Below are 23,531 nucleotides of genomic sequence, written 5' to 3'. Positions count from 1 at the left end.
CATCCTGCCATGATTATTCACTCTCTCCCCCAGCAGCCTTCAAGCAGGCTTCCACATCCTCAGGTCCTTCTTGGGGAGGGTCCTTCTCCCTGTGCAACACCCCTCACACTGGCATAGCCAGGTAAGACATGTTTTGCACCACATCTAATCAACTGAGCCACAGGGTTTGGGGACCAAGCAAAAGGGACAGCCAGAGGCTGTTTCTGGAGTACCTCCATGCTGCAGTGGACTCAGAACCCTAGGAACAAGATCCTGTCCTTGTCATGCCCAAATCTCCAGAAATCAGCTCATTCTGTGCTGCTGGTGATCTCAAAGATGTGGTGAGGTTTAATCAAGACACAGCTACACCTGATCTTCATGATCCCATCTGAGAGGAATGTTTGGCCTCCCTTTGAAGGGAAGCTCACAACAAGACATCCATCAGGCCATTGTTGCACAGCAAGGACTATGTCACAGAGGATGAGCCCCCCCAAAATCCCAACTTCTCTAAAGTTTACATTTTACCCCAATCCTGAAACAAAGCTTGCAAAAAGACACAAACACACACACCCCCATGTAAGAACAGCCTCATTCAAAACATCCCCAGCATTGTCTGCAGCCTTCTTTAAAGAGAGGATGGGAAAAAACAGAACCTTTGCTAAACTACAGTTGCCCATTTCACATGTCTGCCAAAAGACAATTGATCAAATTGCAGAAAGGGACATAAGTCACATAGGCACACAATGCAGCTGGAAAGAACATCTCAACATTTCAAAGGAAGGAAGGAGAGACAAAGCGACAGCAAAATCCCGAGCGCCCAGGTACCAGAGATAGGCATAACATAAGAATCTGAGCAGGCAACAAATATTTGTGATAGCATTGTTATAACTCATCTTGCATTGCAACAGTATCCCACAATTCAAGGCCAGGTTTCACTAGAAACCATACAAGGTGTTATGCTGCAAAAAGATCAAATGAAACCAGAAAAAAAAACAAATGCTATTCTAGGTTTCCAGATAGGGAACCAAGGCAGGACAAGTCTTGCTGCAAGGTGCACAGTTGCTTGAGTTGGAAACTTTCTTTCCCAGGTCCCACCAGAGTAAATCAGTCACAAACTCACCACTCCGCCTCCTATTACAATACAATAAACCCTCTCCAAAGCCAAGCAAAGCAGCCTGCAGCCAGGAATTAGTTACCCAGCCCTCTGAATGCAGGTCAAATGATTTTGACCCAGTCTGAAGGAAAGTCACAGTCCTGCAGGGAACCGGTCTCTCCCCTGGCCTTGTGCATAATGGCCAGTAAAACACAGGACCTACTTCTGCCACTGCAGGAAAAGGAATAGCTGCAGTTAACTGCTTATCTGTCACCTGCTGTAATGACTGGGAATAAACATGCCATCAAACCACTGCTGCTGATTAGCATATCAGCAAGGACATGCGCTACACTGGCATCCAGGGGATGAAGCAGATGGGGGGCAGAACAGGAAAGTTTATGGAAGCAGAGGAGATATTACTGCTGTTTATTTTAGTGACTGCTCTATAAGCATGCCCAGCATTTTACAGAAGAACTAGAGACACATGGGGGAAAATGCCTCCCTGATTTGCTCCAAGAAGGGGCTGAAGCAGGAACATCCTTAGGGTACAAATGGGAATCAAAGGGTACCCAAGCTGCCTGCCTGATTAGGGATAGTAAAGGAACATTCACCTGATGGAAATTAAAGGCTGTTTAAACCTCTCTCGTACTTCTTATTTTGCCTATATTCATGGAGTAATTCGGTTCCTATTTAGTCCTTTGCAAATACAACATAAAACACATTAAACTATCAAGGAGGTGTTTTAGATAAATGGATTTTACTTCACGCTCCCAGTGAGCTCAGAGCTTACATATAGTCATATACCGTGCCCCAGCTCATACACACGGACTTGTTAGGCTACACTGACTCGAGAGTGTGGACAGGAAATCAAGAGCAATTAACAGATGACAGTTTGGGCTGGGAGGAGACTGCCAGGATGGGTATGACAGCAGTGCAGCGATGAAAGGACAAAGCAGGGAGAAATCATCAGGAAGGAGGAGGAAGGGCAACAGGACATCCAGAATCAAGCAGAGGGTTGCAGGTAGTCACAGGGCCTGGAGCTGGTTATAGGAAGAGAGCAAAAGAGAGTTTAACCCTGCTTCGTATATAAGAATGGCTCTTTCAGAGCAAGGCAATAGATCATTAACTACAAAGCAGGGGGAAATGACCCTTGAGGCATGACTGAGAGGCAACAGCGCTATACTTGCAGTAATTCAGCGTCTGATATTTTGTTTATTTCTTTATTTAGTGTAAGATCTCAATCAAGCTCCCAGACACACAGAGCAAAGAAGGTGAACCTTGCCAGCCTTGCAAGATGGTTGCCTGCAGCCCTTCAAAAGCACACAGGACTCAGCTGCTGGAGGGCTTTGAGTGCTGTCCTGAAACAGCACTGAAGAGGGCAGAGAGTGACTCACCAACCTTGTGCTGCCTCAGCCACCTCAATTTTCAGGGGAGGCAGCCCAGTTTCTTTCCTATCAAAGCCTAAAATCATAACACATCTCTGGGAATTCCCCCGTCAAAGCTACAAACTACATCCAATACCAGGGTACCAGTTCATACGACAGTGCAAAACTGCCATGAACCCAACCAGGACACCGAAGCTAACCCCATCCTCAGAAAACAGCACAGCCAACAGAGGAGGTTCTGGGAAGCTCCAGATTAATCACAGCTCAGGTTTGCCTGTGAAAACAAGCCCACAGATCAGCCAGCTCAGTCTTTCACCAGGCAGAGCAGGTCCCTGTGCATTCCTGCCAGCACCTTCCAGATCTTCCCCAATCCTCATTTTTGGGAGAAAAAGACTGACAGGATCACACAGATAAAGATACCTGTGGAGCAGGTGATCTGACCATACCATACTCAAAAACCAGTTACACTCAGCAAAAAGCACTCCAGGGTCTCCATCTTTAAGACCCTTGGGTAAAGTCTAGAAGAGAAAGCTTGATCCTGAACCCCATCCTTACTATGGCAGGCAGTGCTGAGAGAGAGCTCTTTGACAGGAGCTGTGTCTTGGCCAGCTCACAAACCAATTTAGAGCATGTATAAACCTCCAGAAGACAGTTTAAGAAGAGCCTCTGAATGCAGACAGAAATGGCAATTATTAATTTTCTAAACAGATTTCTGACTACTTAAGCCTTATTTAAAAGTGTGCCTGTCTCTATAATTACACAACATTAATTTGTTTTCTTTACTACACAATAAATAAGGTGTGCACAATTACCCTCTGCAAATACAAGGCAGTGCCTCCTGACTGGCTGGCTGAGTATGCAGCCACCCAGGAAAGCATTCAGAGGGAATCACAGTCTCTTAAGTACCTGCTTCCCAGTAAAGAGGGACTCAGGCATTACAAACGTCAACTTGCCTAGCTCTAGGCACAACCTGCTGGAAGCCTACTCTCCTACAGCTCCACTGTCCCACAGCCAGCAAAGGCTGGACGCTTTGGCCAGCAGCAAACACGTCCTGTCCTCTCCTGTGCACTGATTCCTGGTGCTCTGTGAAGCTGAGCTCTCCTGCAGATTTCCCAGTGCCTAATGAGGAATGTGATAATGTTGTATTCTTCCCCAGAAGGCACTACAACAATCTCTCTTTACTATTCCTCTGCTTATTTTCATGATACGTGTAGGAACTTGCTATCCTCATGACTTGTAATCCTCCATCAACTGGCCAAAGCATTTCAGTGTTATTAGAAGAACAGAGAGTGAGAGCATGCAAGACTTTACTCAATAAGCTGTGCTAAACACAGCAACATAATAAATATGTATTCACATGGTTTGTATGTCTCAAATTTAGGAACCATATCATCCTAAAGTTTTCTTGTACAGCCTCAAGCCAAAGGCTGAGGTTTACTGTCAACAAACATTTCCTACATTCACCCGCATCACCTGCTATCACTAACTTCCACAAATCTTGACTACAAGGGCTCAGTTTTCCACAGCCTAGACCTGCTAGTCCTCGCATCCAGTGTGTGGTGTTCTCCAGGACCATCCCCATATTAGCTGAAGGGCTGTGAAAGCTGCACAGAAATGGGACCAGGAACCCACCAATGCAACTTTTCCCAGCAGAAAGACCTCCAGTGAGGGCACAAAATGGCACTGGATGATATCCAGTTTAGATCAGACCCACATCCATCCCCATTCAACACCTAGCCAGTACTTATTCTGGAAGGAGTCAACCACCTCAGCCCAAGTACCACCAGAAAAGGCAGATCCACATGCAAAACCCGCTGTTATATATTTTGGATTAATTGCCTCTGTACCAGTGATAGGTGTGCTGGTTTCGGCTGAGATAGCATCAGTCGGCGGGTGGTGAGCAACTTGTATATTCCAATCATTTTATTATTATTGTCATTTTATTATTATAATTATCATTATTAGTTTTTTCCTTTCTATTAAACTGTTCTTATCTCAACCCATGAATTTTACTTTTTTTTTTCCCCCCGATTCTTTCCCCCATCCCACTGGGGGGGGCAGGGGGAGTGAGTGAGCAGCTACATGGTGCTCAGTTACCAGCTGGGGTTAAACCATGATGATAGGCTTCACAGCACCGATGCTGTGGAGCCCTACCTCTCCTCATTCAAGGAGAAGGGAGAGAGGTCCAAAGCTATTTCTAGATCCACAACTCTGGCTCCCAGTCACCCACTGCTCCTCCACTGATTAGGTTGGCCTCATGCCCCTTACCCTTATACAGCTAATTTCAAACATTAAAGGACAGGCATGACTGACTCTGCCAGGCTGCACTTTGGACCACTCTGAGCTCTACCACTCAGGCAGCTGAAGGCTGAAAATGCCCTTCGTGGGTTTCTTGCCTTTCCTCCCCAACTCTTGTGATGGGGAAGGGGAGAAAAAAAACAAGCCAAACCTCATCCAGAACCATTATCTTAAAGAAACCCCCGCAAACCCGAGCTCATGCAATTAGAGCTGGGATAAGTGATCTGCTTGTGATTGCACAGCTGGGGTCTGAAGACAAGCACATGCACAGAGGAAGGGCCAGAAATAGAAGTTGCTGGGAGAAGGCAGAGCTATCTGGCCCATCTGAGAGGAGCAAACCTTGATGAAAGGCACTAGGAAAAAACTCCCTTCAGCAGGAAGCTAGGATTTAACTCAGGATGGGAGGGAACCAGCTTTTGAGTCCTCACAGTTTATACACAAGTTCTGTGTGGAAAAACGCCTGCTGCTGCTGCTCAGACCCAGCTTATAGCACCCTGCAAAGGTCCAGCCCAGGGTCCCCACCACCCTGTGCCAGCCCTCCCTGGCAGCGAAACCTCTCTGTCATTCATTAGACACATTTGCCATCTTATTGACTCAACTCCACTTGCAATCATCCAAACAGCCAGCAAAGGAGAAGGAAAAACCAAGCAGCAGCGATAACGCGTAGCAGTAACTCAACAAGCCTTAAGAACAACATCCCACAGGCCCCAGCCCCAGCCCCCATCTAGCTGCAGCCAGCCCCACCACAAAGGGATTGGGACAGTATCCCTCACTCCTGTCAGCTACTGTACCTGGTTACGGCAGCCCAAGACTTACAGCAGAGTGACATTTCCATTAATCCTTTTATCCCTGGCTCCTACGTGCAGCGGCTGCAGAAAATGTCAGGACTTTGGTGAGCCACGCTCCCGGGAGGTAGCGGCTGCGGAGCAGCCAAGGAGGCACCCCAATGCATTTGCATGGTGCCACGGCCGTGGCCATGAACCCCAGGTGGCACCAGGTGCCTGCCAGGCTGCACAAAGCCTGGGGAGCCACCCCAGAAAAAGCTGCCTGGCTACAAGGGAGCAGCAGCACCATGGTCCAAGAGCCTCTGGGGAGCAGGAGGGAGCCACCATCCCTGCAAGCACCAGGTCTCCATCCCCAGGTGCCCGGTATCTGCCATGGGGGACATCCACTTTGCAAACATCCATGCTGCTAGGTGCCAGGAACAGCATCAAAACCCGCTGGCAAACACTAACCAAATAATACACTTACTTGCCTCAAGCTTCAAAAGGCAAGGAAAGAAAGATGTTAAGAACATGATCAATCTTACACGGCCCAAGCAGTAAACAAACACATATTTCATCACCACATACCAACCTTAACTCTTGACACAAGATGGATGTGGGGTTTTTTCCAATCTCAAAAGTAATCTCAAAAGACAAAAACAAACACTTTTGGAAAAAGCAACAACAATTGCATGTGTACACATTAATGACACTTTTAGCCTCAAAACGAGCATTCATGGCCTTCTAAACTCCTATGACATCCAAACTAATTTCATCAGGAATCAAATGTTATTCATTTTATCTGCTAGATACATAAACAGCAACTGCACAATTGACAAACAACATCCATCCCATCCCCCCCCCCAAAAAAAAAATCAATTGGGAGAGGTATTCAGAGAGAACACTTCCCAGTAACAAACAACTACAGAAAACACAAAACAAACACTACAAATCAAAATAACAAAGCACAGAAATCAGGAAAATCCCAGTGGTCAGCTTTAAGAAGGGTTTATTATGACAAAAGATGCACTTCTTTAAACTCAAAAAAGCTCCATGCTTGTTCACACATCCTTAACTATTCCTGCCCTTTGATACTGCAGATCTCCTATTTAGCAAGTACTTTACCGTCACTTAGCAACTGTAACTGGTTTTCCAAAAAAGAAGCTTTTGGTGTTTTTCAGTTCACATCATGTCTGAGCAGATATCAAAAGACAAATCTATCCTGCTCTGCAGGTCACATCTATCTCCCTCCGCCAGGAACATGCCCATATCGATGGCCACATGCATCCACAGACTCAAACAGATTGCATGCTACGGCTGTCTTTCATGGAAGAAGCCACTAGCATTAGTTTCCAAAAAGCAGGGATACGCACATCCAGCCCACCAGCTCATGCCTAAGGCCAGGGCCTCTCACCAACCCCTTTTCACCTTTTATATCTATACTGGAGCTGAGAGGGGTTTGATCTCAGACACAGTCACTTTGATGAGCTATTTCAATGCCATGGAGTGCCTTGCACACTTACCTGAAATTCAGGCTTTCCTTTATCCCCTTGGGAAAAGTAAATACATATCCAGAAAATAAATCAGTGCCCTTGGCCTCAGGGATGCAGGAATTCCCCTGAAGACTGTACCTGGTGGCTAACGATGCCCCAGCAGCTAGACACTTATGTAATGTCCCATGATAACAGGCCTCTAGTCTCTCTGGCACAAAATGTCCCTACCCCAGGCCTGCTGCAGATGCCAGTTTAAGAAGTCAATTAGGAGCAGAGCTGGCAGCTTCACACCCCAGGATTTAACCAAAGGGCACCTTTCTGGCACAAAAGCTAACGAGCAGGGCAGGCTCCGACTGTGTGCTGGGGCATGCAGCTGCCCCCCAAACTCTGCAGAAAGGGAAATGTACACCAGCCACCATAAGGCTGCTAATAACTCAAGTGCTCGTTAGAGCAGCAATCAAAGCCAGGGCAGTTAGTAGAAACCTAAACCCATCAGCTGCCCAGAAGGAGCTTGCCCCATTCTGCATCGCAGCCCATTGCACTTCCCTGTGCCTTCGCTTTTCCTTCTCCTGCCCTTTACCACCTCTCCCCTCCCTTTCCCCATGAGCATCCCCCGTCCCTCCCGCTGTTCTCCCCAACGGGCGCTTTGGGGATTGCCTTTCTAGAGAGCAGAGGGAAAAGGGGGCAGGAGCCGCCGGCACTCACATGTAGCGCAGGTGAGGGTTCTTGGCAAAGGCGCGTGGCTGGATGTTTCGTAGTCCTGAGTTCCTGATTGTCCTGCAAAGACATACAGAAGGGCAGCGATGGAGTCAAGGGTGACGACTGCTCTAAAACCCTGTGCTCAGCACCTGAGGTGAACTGGGAGCCCTGCAGTGCCCCCACCCAGGAGGAACATCTCTCCCCAGACAGCCTCTATGAGTTACAAGCAAAAAGGAAATCGGGCTTTTCAGCTTCATCTGATATGGTGACAGCACAGAGCTGCTGCTGGGTGAGACTCTCCCCACACATCCCCCAAGGCTTGCTGGAGCAGCCCAGAGCATCTTCTGCTCCCCTCTTCTCCCTCCATCTTCACAAGCAGCACTGCCTGGCCCCACAGCAAACCTAACACCCAGCACTGCCATCTCCCCTTCCGAGAGAAAACCCTTCTGCTTGCAGCTCTGATAAGGAGGGGGTCAGTATTTTGCATAGGGAGTTATGGACACTGAAGGGGGAATCCTCTGCCCACCCTGTTTTGGAGAAGCTGTATCAGCACTATGACCAGGGCTTATTAATATCTGCTGCAGACAAAACTATGCCTGACTCCATTGCTGCTTTCTTAGGTGAAATGAGAACAGCAGCCAGCCTGCTTACAAGGGGGGGGTGTGTTAAAAGTACAGCTTGCTGGGGTTGGGTTATCGAGTGCTCAGCAATGTACACCTCTCCTCCAGCCTGCAAGCAAGCTGTACATGGTGTAAAGCTCCCAGTGAAACACATTAGCAGAGTCTCCAATTAACCCTGAGCAGCACTGTGCATCTCATGCAAGTAGCACCCAGGGTGCTCCCAGCTCTAGGAGGGGGAATTAAGGGATTGAGCGGTATCCTCACTCAGCCAGGCTTCCCAAGCACCTGGCAAGCCCCTTCAATCTCATGGACCTCAGCTTCCCCTCCGTGATGCACAAAGTCAACCTTTCCTGGTGCTCGGAGGGTTGCACAGGGAGATGCAATTGCCTTATTGTGCAGGACCACCGTGATGGCAACTGTGCTAAATGAGGACCAACAGCCCAGCAATGAAGGATCAATGGCGACAGCTGGAATTTCGCATTGTGGGGCTGAAATGAGTCAGAACAACGCACAAGGCCAGAACCAAAACCACGGGGGAGAAGAGAGGTCAGGGCTCATGTATGTTGACAGAGCTGTCAGGAGCTAGCGATCTTCCTTCTCACAGACCCAGCAAAGACCAAAAAGCACCACTGCTCCATTTTGCAGAGTCTCGTAGCAAAATACCACAGAGCCAGTAGCTTAAACAGGCTCTAAACATCATGGCGCAGAGACTGCAGATGGAGGGAAGCTGCAGCTCTTTGCTGGAAGGGGCTGCCCGGTGCTGTTCTCCCCAACACGCAGGACATACTCACAGCCTCTGGAGTCCCGTGTACAGCTCCATGTCAACAGCATTCAGCGTCTGCAAGTTCTTCCAGTTCTCTATGTGTCTGTGGAGAAGAAGGAAAGGCTCAGCTGTGGCACAACCAAAAGGTTGCTCTGCCCATGCAGGGGTCAGCACATAGCGAGAGCTTGTCATGCCCTATCACCCAGCCCCACACCTCTTCCCACCTTCCTTCAGCCAAAACCTTCTTGCAACAGGTCTGGGGATTGGACCTGCTTAGGCTTCAGCATCCGTACCCTCAGACAGGTACAGTACGCATCACGCTGCCAAATCAAGTAGTTTCTCATGCTGCTTTTTATTTTGTTTTCCTAGCACTTTGGGAAAGCCAAATAACATGGTTTTACCAACAGTTTTGACTGTAAAACGTGCAACCGAGCCATTGAATGTCCTTGCCCAAGTCACTGCCCCTCTCTGCACCTCACTGCGCACATTGGTAAAACAAAGACATGATCGAGACGGCTCACGCAAAAGGAGTGAATGCAAATAAAACCTCTCAACAAAAACTCAGGGCCTAAATGGAAAAAAAAAAAAGTCACATTTATCCAATTTCTTACTGGGGTAGACAAACAGGGTCCTAGTCTTTGCTGGCTGGAACTGCCGCTGGCAGGAGAGCACCAAACACTTTGGAAACCATGGCTTTATTATAAATTCCTCAGTCGCCCGGGGCACTCTTGCAGGTATGTTATAGAGAACAAAACCAGAAATAGATCTGTCACTGTGAGATCATTATTCAGTAAATATTAGAGCCGTGGGAAGGTGACAGATCAACAGCCCCAGAGAACGGGGTCCCCTGTTATCAGCAGCACAGGAGCGATGCTGGCAGCAGCATGGCCAGCCAGCTGCAGCCATGGGCCTCTGCTAACAAGCTGCAATGCTGTGTGGTGGGGAAGGAGCTCAGTCTTCATCCCCCAGGCAGTCCTTGGCCAGCTCGGACTTTCTCCCAGATTAAACTCAGACACCCTCCCACCAGAAAGCATAAACATTTTCAAGAGGGTCTTTGCTGGGCAGCAGGTGGAGATGGTGCTCTCTGAAAGTGCACTGAGAAGGGGAAAAACATCTGGTCCCCTTAGACAATATGTGAAAGAAGCCCAACTTCAAAATTTATGAACACATGCACCCAAACTCACATCTGCCTTGATGCAATAGTTGGCTTTGGACTTGGCCCTGTAGAGGGGAAACATTTCTAAGTGATGCAGGGTTGGGGTGAAGAGCCAACACTGAGAACCATCCCATGATTCTATGATTCTAGGCAAGAAGGTTGCAGGACCCCACATGGTGGTCCAGAGGGTAAGCAGAAGAGGGACCTTTGACCACTTCCAGAGCAGTCACAGGGGCTACACTTTCCTCCTCCAGCACTGTGCCTTGTGGTTGCACAAGAACAGATGAATTAGCGTGACAGAAGTATACGGACTTATTTGAGCCATATCCCAAATACCATCCAGCTCAAGAAAGAAAAATACAAAGCCTGGACTAAATCTAAACATATTTCTCTGCTCTCACCATGCAGATCCAAGAAAAGTAGAGACCCACAAGAGTCACCTCTGCTTTCCACATGTTCCATAATTGTCTGCATACCCTGAGGGGTTAGCGTAAGGACACAGCATAAGCTCCCAAATGGCTGCTGCATGACAGTGTAAGTTATCGTTCATCCTCAATGACCTGCTCATCGGCTTGGATCGCCTGTGTCCCAGACAGAATGAGAAACAGGACATTATTACAGCCATTTCGTATTCCCTGCCAACATCCAAGGCCCCTGCGAACACTTGCAGAACAAAACACAGACTGGGAGGAGTCAGTCAAAAGATCCAACGGCTCACTGAAACCCTTCTGAGACAGGGCAGGACTGCAAGTTCAGCTCCTGGGCCACAAGACTGCAGGACTGAGCAAGGCTAGAAACACAAGCTGAAGACATTTCACATCTGCAACTCCTACATACCCAAAGAGAGGGTCTTCCAAGAGAAAGAAAGGACATAAAAAGAAGCAGGAATGGGATGATGTGGGTTTACCACCGGGGCATGCTGAAGCTACAGCATCCAAGCAATGACCTTCAGGGAGGGATGGAGCAGCCACGAGCCAGAAGCTACAGAGCAACCACAGCTGGGAAGGAGGTGGCGGCCAGGTTGGCTCTTGTTTTATTGATTGTGTTTGCTAAAAAAAGTCAAGGTTATTTTTGACCTGACACTCAAAGCCATGTGGGCAGCATTCTAGAAGAGGCAGAAAAAGACCCGAGCTTTTTGCCAGCGACATGCACAGGCATGACTTTCTGATGACTCAACACTGGGGTATGGGGGTCTTGGGGGCCCCCATGGCCAAGCCCCCCCAGAAGCGACATTACACTAGGCTGTAAATACAACTCCACAACCTGCGTTCCAGCCTCCCAAATGAAGCCCATGAGCCTCCTGATCCAGATATGCTTTAGTATGTTATTTAACATAGCCACACAACACCCATAAAGTGAGAGACAAGAGAAGCAACAGTGGAAATACATACACATACTCTTACATATAGGATAATCCCCCAACTAGAAGCTGCTTTACGTTGAGTGCAATACAGAGAAATAAGCATCATCCTGAATTAGGTGCACAGGTCAGCAAGGGACTTTGAGTCCTACAAGCTACACAGACACTTCCCTTCTCAGAAACTCCCAGAAATGGCTCTTCCCCTTTTTTCTCTGATTTTTCAACTCAGTAAGAGTTGCACCCTTGCTCCTAGAACTAGCAAATTAGTCTTGGTTCACAGGAATCTCACGGATACACCAGGAAAAACATTTTCTTTGGTTCCCTATTACTTTGGAAAGAATAGTATAACTTTGCACTGGGTAGGTTCACCTGAATCCACTTTAAAAACAAAACAGAAATGCATCTTATTCTGAAAGCTCAAGGAGTCAAGCTGTGATTGCAAAATTGGCAGTGGTTGCACAGGAAAGAAAACCAACCAAGCAAAGAAACTCCACCCTAAAATTTAAGTCCCTCTTCACGTCCTTCAGTATCTCAACTAGCTCCCCCTCTTTTCCTTCCAGGGTTTTGCTTGCCCTAGAAATCTTACATCCTCCCAATTGCTGCTGAAGACTGAGACCTTCCCTTCTCCTCTGCCTCGGTTCATTAACCTGGCAGGAACACGGGTGCTGGGTTCATGCCAAATACAGATGTGATAACTCCCAGCCCTGCCCTGGTCTCTGCAATCAGGCATTGAGGTATGAATTACAGTCAGTGGGTTACTCCCTCCTCCCTGCAAACGTCTCTAAATATATATTCCTGTGGCATTCCTCAGTTATTACTAAAGTAAGCTGCTCTTCTGCAAGACACAATAGCTTCAAGACCAATACCATACTTCACAAATCCTGAAGTGCTCACCATATACACTTCCACCTAGACTCATTTCCAACTTCTAATCAAGACCATATGAGACGCATTGCTAGCACAGATGAGGTTGCTCACTTTTTTTTTTTGGGGGGGGGGGTGGTGAAGGGGGTGCTTGTTTAAATACTCTCCTCATTCTCATACTTCTTGTCTGTTTGGAGGGTCCTGCTGGTCCAGGTCTCCTTGCACTGCAGAGCTGCCTTTATACCATGTCTTTTACAGATTGATCAAAATCCACCTTAGGAGTAGCTAGGGCTTCGCCCTCCCAACTCACACTGAAACACTGCACCAGAACTCCCTTGCTCTTCTCATCTCTTGCCCACAAGCATTTTACATCCATTTTCTCTTGTGTCAAAATTGTCTTTGCTTAATCAGCTTTTACTTTCCCAGCACTTTCTCCTCCTTCCTTTACAAGGAAGAGCCAGACCCACCCAGCTATCATTTATAAGTTACGTGAAGCCAGCTCTTCTAAGGCAGCAAGTCTGTACCAAGCAGTGAAGTGCAAGGCAAATTGTCTCAAGTGCCTTGAAGAGATACTAACTCAAGTCCCAGAAGTGATGCAGATATATTGCTCAGGCAGAGTCCCCCTGGTGAGGTTATTTTGCTTCTGGTTTCAGACCCATCACAACTGGCGCTCATGCTTGGTGACCTACGCAAGAAGGACCACTGTGATAGACACTATTATAGAAAACAGTTCTCTATTTTCTTCATCAGCCTATTTAAGTCCCTTCTTCTTGAATAAGAGTGACCAAAACCACAGAGCAATCTCCAGGAGGTCTCACTTGTATAACAGCACAAGCAACTCCCCAGTTACACTGGAAACACCGTGACTTTCAGCCTGAGATCACGCTGGCCTTTCTCATAGCCCCATCAGCCTGGAGGCTTGTTTTTACCCCATAATTGAGCACTGCACCAAGCACTTCTATCCACCAGGTTGCTTCCAATTGACATGAATTCCCAGCTGGCAGCAAAAGCCCCGTTACACCCACATTTGCATTCATCCCACTTTGCATTACAGACTCTTGGTTTTGCTACTGCTGCTCTTCTCCTTGGCCACCCTCACCCCACTTTGCATTCCCGCAGCCCCAGCACCGTGCCAGCAGCAAAGTCCACGAGTATGCTCCTGCCTTTTGTGCCAGCATCCTCAACAAAAGCAGGAACCAACATCACCTCCAGGGAACCTCAGCAGTTATCTCCTCTTTCAACACCTCCCACCACCACTTCTCCATTTTCCAGCTCTTCACCTACAACAGCTGGACTATACTGTGTCTTCTCCAGAAAAAACAAACCACTTATGATGTAATGCAGCATCATATTAACCTCTCACCACGAAGTCATCTCTTTGCTGAGGAAATCAGTTACCTTTTCAAAGGAAGATATGGGGTTAGCCTGACAAAAGCTAACTTTAGGAGGCCAATCCTGCATCGTATCTCAGCCTCCACGTACCTACAGCTGTGCCTTTACAACTCATTGAAAGCATTATAGACCACTGAAGTCAGACCAATGGTCAGTCCACAGCTTGCGTGCTGTGTCCCAGTTAATAGCAAACTTGTGAAGCATGAAGCCCTGTTTGCAAGCTCCACAGCGCGTGGGCATCACATCTCACTCGCAGATCCCAGGGCACCGTGCGATGCCAGCAAAGCGGCGGGTGTCTTTGCCCCCACATCACACAGATGCAGAGAGAGATCAGCAATCTTCTTGACCATACGGTCACCCAGTCACAGGGTTTAGGTTTCTTCTGGACTCCAGAAGTGCCAGGACCTCGCCCCACTTTCTGGAAGGGGACCGGTAGCCACCAACCCCTTGGGAACAGTGGTTCCTTTCATTCCCAGAAGGACATCATGCAAGGAGGTGTTTGACAACACAGGCTGGTGTCACCTTCTTGAGACCACACAGCAAGCCTGCACAGCTCCATGCGCTCCCCTTCCAGCCCAGGGCCAATGCAGCAAGAGAGACTAAAATAGCCACTGGGATTTAAACACAGCCAGGCTCATTTCGTCCCACATGCATGAGGCAGAGGTGAAAAACAGCCTCTTATACCGATTTACCAAGTGATTAGCTTGAGGCTACTTAAAGTGTCTTGGCCTTCCTTCACCCTCCTCATACAACAAGGATAATATTTATCTAATCTCTCTCAGCTTTTCAAGCGCTGCGGTCAATAGCTAAAAAGGCACTCGATAAGTGCCAAGTATTATATAGCATGTGTACACACGTGCTACCCAAATCTATATCTAGCCCAGACCGGAGGGGAGCGACTTTTCATCAGGATGCCATCAGCTCCATTCACTGCCAGAGCAAATGACACGTCCCTTTTAGAACCATGCCGTACAAGTGCCACCGCTCATGTTTGGATGCTGGGCAGTGAATAAATTGCATGCCAGCAAGCAGGCAGCACACCGACACACACACAATTTTTTATATATATATATATATATACACACACACACACATATATATATAGGAAAGGCAAGCAGAGTGTTTGACTCCTCTCTCTTGTAGGGCAACAGGAAAATTGATGCGTCATCCAGGCATATTATACTTCGCGATCCAGACAGAAGCATTAGCTTTCAATTACCTGATATGTTTAGCATTATAAACAAACCTCCAGGCATGCCAGCTCCAGACCATGCAAATATGAATTTGATTGCGGGAGGGAATAGAGGGAAGACGTCTCTTAAAACCCTTGACCAGTAAGACCTGCCTCCTCCAAGCAGAGGTGCTGCAGATGTTGATGGGCAGCCCTGGAGGCTGGGAAACCCGTGGCACTGGTGCAGGTCCCACACCCCAGGGCAAAGCATAGCCACAGTGGGGGTTGCCAACTCCTTTTATCCATCCCTCACACACCATGCAGGGCTGAGGAAGCCATAAAGGAATCAGCCATCTTTCACAGTATTGTAAGGCACTTATCACATACATTTAATAACTAGAGGCACGAAGGACTTGATTCCCTCAATATGGAAGTTATAAAAGTGAATTGGTAACTGAGCATTAAAGGCAAGTGCAGCTGAATAAAGACTTATGAGGGCAATATTTTCCCCATTTAAAGTGTGGGCTTCCCCTTCCCAAAAATGCATGGAAAATTCACCCAGCAGTGGATAACTTCGCATCATTAAGGATAATTTGAGGTCAGTGGGAAAATTGGTGGGGAGAGAAAGCAAATCCAGCTTTGTAGAAACAATTATGAGCATAACCCCCCAGTGCAATTGTGATTCATCAAGGTAATGATCATAAAACACACCACTGCGACACAGCTCCGTCTGCACTAGCAGATCTGCTCCTCTTGCCAAGGCCACGTAGGGGTACGCAGATGCTGCAGAGGATGCGATGGGGATGTACCCAGTCCCCATCCCATGGGCCCAGCTACATCCAACCCAACAATCCAAACTGGGCCCTTTCAGAAAGGCTGGGCAAAGGAAAAAGCCCCCAATACCCCCAGCTGGGGAGAGTGTGGGAACACTACAGCCATGCACGAGCCACCGCAGTGTGGTGTCTCAACAGCTTTTCTCCAGTTTCCTGGAGAAACCCAACTGCTACACACAAGCAACTCGCAGGACACAAAGCATTCAGAGGAGAAGACTCCCCTGCAGGGCACCTTTCAGATGAGCCCGGAGGAGCTTCACGCTTACCCCAACAGCATCTGCCTGGCCCCAGGCTGGCTAGGAGCAACCACTAGATGAAGAACTGCTACAGCTGCACTAACAAGATTGCCATATAGACACCCTACTGTGGAAGATACCCTGAGAAGCAGCTTTAAGCTCTGCTGAACATGTTTTTTCCAGGCACCGCAATTAAGCCATGGTGCTTGGCACCCATAAGGATGCACAGGAGCTGTACACCTAAAGGAAAGAGGGAAAGCTCATGCATTTAAAAGACAGCAGCGCCAACATGACCAGGAGCTAACCCTTTGCTTTTGTCCCCAAGGACACAAGACCCTCTCCGGCACAGGGTGCACTGTGCCCTGTGTTTGTGCATTCCCCCTTTTTCCTTCTACAATCTCCACAAGCCTCCAGCTCACCCCAGGACAGCCTCCACATCCCGCACCAGCTCTGGCTGATGACTTATGGAGCAGAGAGCATCCCTTCCAGGGACAATGTGTCAGTATTACTAGAGGACAGCAGGCTGCCTGGACCCAGCATGGACAGATTGCTGCAGCACATGGGAAGCAGTATGTTCCCATTATCGCACACTACATCCAAGGTTTCTTCAGTGCAGGAAGAGTTATGCCCAGTCACTCACTTTCAGAAAGGAAGAAATAGGTGCAAGTGGGATGGCAGAGCTGAAGAAGTGCTGTGGGCAGCAGTGCAACTGCCATCACAACAAATACCCTCCTTAATATCCCATCACTATTACTCAGCTAGTGCTAGGAGAAAGCAGACCTGGGGTCCTGAGCAAGAACCAAGGTGTCCAAAACCATCACAGTGCTGAAGAAACCTCTTTTACCAGAGGTGAGCAACAGTGCAAAAGCTCCAGGAAGAAACTCCCAAGGGCTGCAGCATTCCCTGCACAGGAAGCAGGAATGGGGGGACAGTGACCCTGAACCCCTTTGTGTACAGGCTGGGCTCCTGGCTCAGCCCCAGCTCCCTGCCCACCACCTCGGCCTCTCCCAGCTGCTGCAGGCTCTCTTCCCACCTCTTTCTTATTTATTGCCTATTGCTATCTGACCCCCACACAGTCTCAAACACCACCTGAAGTGAGAGAGCACGAGATGAGCAGTTTAGTCCTGCAGACATGGACATAAACACACAAATGTAACCACCTTGGGCTGAAGCATCAGCAAGAGTGAGAGCTCACCCCTCGCCTGCAGCATCAGCTGTAGCTCACTCCCCTTTTCCTCTGGGTGGCAGACTCAGAAATGATGATATTTCCCCAAAAAGGCATTTCTTTTTGTTACTCTCTGGCAGGAGAGCCTGCAAAGCCAGTCCTCTGTGCCCAGAGAGGTGCTGCCCACCATTAGACATGGATCTGGGGTATGCAGAGCAGAAGCTCCTGCTCAGGACCGCTAACATCAACCTGCATGTGTCTAATCACACTACATCTCTGCAACAGCCGTGCAGCCAGCTGGGACAAGAGGGCAATCCAAGGGCAGAAAAAACAATTCCCCTGGGAGTTTTACACCAAGCACAAACCTCAAGGTGAGGCAGCACCCTTTGCTTTACGGGGCACAGGAGACCAAAAGAGCTTCCATTTTTAGTCAGTTCCCCAGACACCTGCCATGCCAAAGGAAAGGATGCTTTTATCCATAGGATTTCATATGCAGTGAGAGCTAGCAGTATGCAGCGTTTTGTGGTCTTTAAAGATCAAACAGCATTTTATAGAGGAAGCAGCACCCTGGTCAAAATCAGCTTCAGTAATCATATTCTGTCTTATTAAACCCTCCCTGCAACTTCAAACTGGAGGTCAGATTCCCTCACACTCCCATTTCCGAACAGGTCCAGGGCTTTTCAGAAATTGAAGTGTATATATATAAAAATTAATACAGGCAGACAGAGCTGCCAAGCTCTGCTCCAAAGGCAGCTGTGTTTCTCTCCTGGAGAGCATAGTGCCTACACACATTAGCAAGACAAGGAGATGTACTAAAGGTATGGGATCACTAGAGTTTAGCTTGGCAGGAACAACTCTTGATACAGAGTAGTGCCAAAGAGCATGTGGTGGATAGGAGCCCCCCAAAAAGGCACAGGGCCTTGGTGATGGCCAAGATGATGTCCTGATAGATCATATTAGCTCAGCTAGGACCCAAAGGGGAGCGCTGCCAGCCACATGCATGCATTGCACTTCATGCTGTGCTTGAAGACAGCAAAATGGACGGAGGAGGAAAAAGAGAAAATAAAATCTCCCACAAACTGGCTGTTACTGTGATACACGGTGCTGGGAATGAAGAGGCAGGAGCAAGAGTCCAGCAAGAGCAGATGCAAGAGCCAGGGATGGGGCTGCACGAGCGCAGTGGTTGGAGGGGGCTGTGGTCCTTAATCCAGACCCGCTGCCTTTCCTGGCCCTGCCCACTGCCACCCACCCACGCAAACCCGCAAGCACACTTTCTAAAACCACAGCCTCCATGGGAGTCTAAATTCAGGAGCTTTTTGCATCCACACCAGCTTCATCGCAAATCCTGTTTCAATGTAGCTGCACATTTTGGGGCAGATCCTTCCCACTGCTCCCGTGCCTGGATCCCAAAAGTGGCACAGAAACCAGAGCTTGGAGCTGCAAACCTCAGGTGCCAAAAGGTCCCTCTGCTTCTGCACAGTTATGGCTATTTAGCAGCCAAATCCAGCACCCTTCCTCAGTCCCCCATCCTACTTTATCCTCCTCCACAGCTCCACCACCCCCGTAGCGTGGCTCATCCCATTTCCAGCTTTCCCACACACCCTGAACACCAGGAAAGCCGCTGCCCAAGCAAGGGGAGGGGAGAGCCAATCTTTCTTGGACTTGGATCCCGCTCCCACGAAGCATTTGTTTTCCCAAACGGCTCCCAAGGAGCCTGAACTTTGATCCTCCAGCATTTTGGCTCCTCAGATGTTTATGAAGCTTGAACAAGCGGGCAGCAATGCCCAGCTGGGCTGGCCACAGGCCAGGATCCCAGCCGCTCCTCTTCGGACAGCCACGGGCAGAGCAGCTCGAACCTGCAAGGAGACTTGCCAAGGTCCCTGTAACCTCCATGGCACAGCAGAGCCGCCTGCCCAGCCTGCCGGCTGCTCCCTGTAAAACCAAAGGACCAGGCAAGCTCTCCATGGAGTTTATTTTGAGTCAACTGCCACGACCCCCCCCAGGCTTGTGTCTGCATTGCAAATAAATCACAGCCAGCTCTGCTCAGCCTCCCCAGCAGCGATGAAGGAGCTCCTTCATCACTCATGAGAAGGGGCTCAGTCCCCTTCTCCCCAGCCAGGAAAAAAATCCTTCCTTCCCCCTTCCCCCCCACCCAAGCTTTTGCTACGAGGGGGACACGCCAGCTTGCTCTTATTGCAGAGGTGTAAGAGCAGAAGCATCACTCAGGAGCAGAGGGATGTACACATTAAGACATGGTGACTCAGAGCTCTAGGCTTCCCAGGATAGCAGATATTTTGTGGGAAGTCAGCTGGCTCCGAAAAGGAAAAGCTAACCAGCATGCCTATAAACACAACACAGGCAGGCGGAGGCAGGGAAGGGAAGAAAGGAGAGCAGGGAGGGAACAGACACTTTAAAAGCTCCTCTCCCAGTGCTCTACTTTGTTCATATAAACGTGAAAAAAAAAATGCCTTGCAAAAATGTTATAGGAGAAGATACTCTGACAGCCAGAGATGCTGCTAAACAGGTGGTTGTGTTTGAGCTGATCTAGCTACACAAATAGCAAATCTGGGGACCATTTCTATCTCTTATTGCAGCTCAGTCTGCCATTCCTCCAGATAAAGGCATAAGTGAATTACTGAGAAGCCTCTGCTCGCCCGGCACCTCGACAGAGAGCAGCACTCACAGCCAGGGCTTGCCAGCACTCCAAAACCAGCCGCCCCAACCAAGCCCCTACCCTTCGCTCCCCACGGGCACCTCCTTCACCAAGGCCAAAGGTGGGGCGAAACCCTTGAGCTCATGCTATCCAAACACACTGCTGTTGAGCTGCGCTGGCTGTTAAGCAAACGCGTTTTGCTTTACACCAGGAGTGAGGCAGGAGCACACAACCTGAGTTACTGCAGCTTGGCCAACACGTGGCAACTCATTAACCCAGCGCTGACATCCTCACCCTCCGCTAGCAGGCTCTCCTCGCACCATTTGAAAGTGCCCTTCATCACCAGGCCTTGGGGGTTTGCACAGAGGTTTAAGGCCACATCGGTGAGAAGTCCCCAGCCGGGCCGTGGCATGCCCCTTTCCATAGACCAAGGCCACATCCCTCGTACGAGACATGAGCACAGACATGACAAGCCTGACGGCTTGGTGCTCCTGAAAATGAGTCTCCTATTTCTGAAACTTTTCCAAGAGGCTGGTGTTACACTGACAGGTATAAAATCTCGCAGGATCATTTGAGGGATCCAGAGGTCCTGCTCAGTTGTAACTGCAGAGAGGCAGTGAGCGAGGAAGCCAGACCGCACCTCCTGATGGCACCTGCCCTTTCACAACTTGGGTTGAAGATGTTTTTAATGGGACACATGTCTTTTTGGCGCTGTTTAGGGTCAGGGAGCGACTTCAAAGCCAGAAAGCAGATCATCGGACAAAGTCCTTCCAGGGAGATTTTGTTCTTGGATTATTTTTTTTTTTTTTTTTTTTTTAAAGAATCACTCAAACTTTGTTTGTGCTCCTGGGCAGCTGGAGAACCAGGAGGGTCCCAGCACTAGCCCAACCTCAGAGCAAACTACATGAGCCCAGAGAGTTATCAGCAAAGGGAAGCTCATTCTGCACAAAGAATACGGACATTGTCTGCCGCCAGCCCCGGGCTGCCCTCTGGGGAGCAGGCTGGCTCGGTCGCAGCCTGCAGCAGCTGGGGCCCAAGAGCCCGCACTGCGTGCCAGGCTGGGGCTTACAGGGGACAGCAGCTGGTGGGGGACAGCCCTCATGCATGCCAGCTCCTTCTCCCTCTGTGGATATTGCAATGGGATGGAGAAGGGCTGCCTTCAGGCTCCCTCCTCCTCCTCTGCAGCAGGAGGGCTGGGACCAGGTGTCACCCACCCCAACAGTTGGTATCAACCCACCAATACGCCCTCGCCCACAGCCTCCCCACCCCAACCTTGCACCAAGCTTGTGGGATGCCCATCAGCCTCCAAGCTACCTTTGAGCTTGCCAGGCAGCCAGCAGACCTGCCCAAAGCCCTCCTGGGCCCCCCAGACCCAAGGCACCATCAAACCACAGACAAGCCCCAACAGCACTGGGTCAAGCCTCTCTCTGATCTCTCCTGCTGCAATGCCAACCAAGGCTTGGATTCAGCCTCTGGGACAGACACTGTCACCATGCCAGGCTCGTGCCTATCACTGCATTCCCAAAGCTTTCTGCCCAACAAAGCATAATTTACAGTCCTTCTAGCTGTTGCTCTGGCTCCCACTGAGAGCAGGAGTCAGAGAAGGAAGCAGGATGAGGATGGAGGGGAGGGCAGAGCCCAGAGCCAAAGCAGCACTGGGATGCTCCAAGGCCAGAAGCTGCCCTTCTTTCCCCCGGGACTCTGGGCCATACAGGAAAGCAGGGGCAGATGAAAGGCATCCCTGACTCCCACAGCCCCCAACACCAGTGGAATTGCCTCACTGGCAATGAGCACAGCAATGCCACCAGCTTGGGAAATCACCCGGTGCATCAGCAGCTGCAGCTGGGTTGTTTTTGGTTTTTCACATCTTTCCCCTATCTCCCCTTTGAAAAATCCTGTAGTTGCTATGGAAATAGTCTCATCAGTATGGGTGGAGTGTAGCAGTAGCAGCCAAAACTCCCTGTGGCTCCCAGTTGACACCAGTGCCTAGGAACTGGCAGCATTGGAGATTATCCCAAGCTGCACAGGGGATACCTGAGCTTAAAGCAGCACTTGGCACCGATGGGTAAGCAAGACCCGTCTGGGAGTAAAGGGCAGGGACCTGCAATTCACCCAGGGATAAACCAGGAAAAAAAAAAAAGAAATAGAGACATCCTCACACCAGCTAAGGGATGAGAGCGTTATAAACAGCAAAAAGCTGCAATCTGCCCCAGGGATACCCTCACTGCGAGCAGGAGGTGGCCACAGACAAGGGTAGCAGGAGCAGAGCTGAGCTTTGTCACTGGCCCTGCCACCGGTTCAATGCACCCCTCCAGGGAGGATTCTGCCACCCTCTCCGTACTCCCACCTCAGATATGAAGCTAATAAGGAAGCAGGGTGTGAACGGCAACTGTCAAGTGTTGTGAAGACGGTTGGAGAACAGAGCAAGAATCTTTCCCATCCAGCAAAGAGACCAGCGTGTTGGGCAATTGCTATGTGCCTCAATGGATCTGCTTCACCCACTGAGTCACCAAGAGCTGCGGCTGCAGACCATTCAAATTTTACACTGTAAGCTGACTTCTTGCTGAAAACACTGGCAGGGTCTTTGCAGGCAAAGGATCATCCTTTACCACTAGAGCTTGGAGCAAGATCCCCAGGTACTGGAGACCAGCTGAGCAGGAAATGCACCTTCTCCACGGGAGCGGACAGCCGGCCAACAGGGCTCAGTGCACGTAGAGGTGCTACTGCCATGTTGGCAGAGGCAATGCATCTGTCATTAACCCTGGATTTAGGTTAAGTGCTAGGGACCCCATCTCCATCACCCCACCCGGCTGGGAGAGAGGGAGGATGAGACAGCCCTGCCAAAAGCATGGGCACCTCCTGCCTCTGGCCATGCTGAGTAGCTGTATTCAACCTGCTGGTGTCCCTCACCTTGTCACCAGCTGCAGCCCGTGACAAATGGCAGCTCCCCTAGCAATGACAGCAGGAGGCTCTCCCAACTACAGGATGCAAACACAGGTCTCTGCCACTACCAAGGGCTGTCCCCAGCCATCCCCAACCTGAGATCACTTCACAAATGGCAGTTTAACCCTGATGAAACCTGGTGCCATGGCAACGAGCTTCTGAGCTGTGTGGTGGACAGTCACAACACCAAACCCTTGGCAGCCCACTCACTGTGGGCCACCACGCACAAAACTCCTTTCGCAGCATCATTGCATGCTTGGCAACGAGTAGGCTACGGACATTTCCACAAGCATTTGCCTCCTGGAGCAGGGATTTTCCTACATTCAATGCTGATGCCACCATGCAAATCTCACCAAGCTTCACCATCCTCCCCCACCAGCCCTACACGAAGCCGCTGGGTCTGTCACACAGCACATCCCACCCTCTGCTCTCAGTCCTGCCTGCGAAGGGGGAGGCATATGGGCAGCACCACCACGGCACTATGAGGCACTATGGCATGTCCATTGGGCTGACGTGTTACTGGTGCCAGAGTGGATCTGAGCGCAGCACGGAGCATTGCTGGACGCTGTCAGTCCTTACAGGTGCACAACCCTAATTAAAGGTCTAAATAACAATTTGAGTCATCAAACTGCAAGGGGCACATCTGCCTCAGGAGCCATCCACA

At 49.5% G+C, this 23,531-nt stretch overlaps 1 protein-coding gene across 3 annotated transcripts in view; it reads right to left on the bottom strand.

Annotated features, from left to right (window-relative positions):
• NTRK3 (neurotrophic tyrosine kinase, receptor, type 3) overlaps window positions 1-23,531 on the bottom strand; it is a 219,676-nt gene that overhangs the window by 175,896 nt on the left and 20,249 nt on the right. For all 3 annotated transcript variants that reach the window (XM_010571984.1, XM_010571985.1, XM_010571986.1), the window contains exons 2-3: window positions 9,123-9,197; window positions 7,718-7,789 (exon numbers count right to left, since the gene is read on the bottom strand). In XM_010571984.1, coding sequence (XP_010570286.1) covers window positions 7,718-7,789; window positions 9,123-9,197 — 147 coding nt within the window. The remainder of the gene's footprint in view (window positions 1-7,717; window positions 7,790-9,122; window positions 9,198-23,531) is intronic.

Source organism: Haliaeetus leucocephalus, unplaced genomic scaffold (assembly GCF_000737465.1).
Source record: "Haliaeetus leucocephalus isolate CR32 unplaced genomic scaffold, Haliaeetus_leucocephalus-4.0 Scaffold339, whole genome shotgun sequence".
Taxonomy (NCBI): domain Eukaryota; kingdom Metazoa; phylum Chordata; class Aves; order Accipitriformes; family Accipitridae; genus Haliaeetus; species Haliaeetus leucocephalus.
Note: the sequence above shows the minus strand (reverse complement) of the source record. Positions and strands in the feature narration are given on the sequence as shown.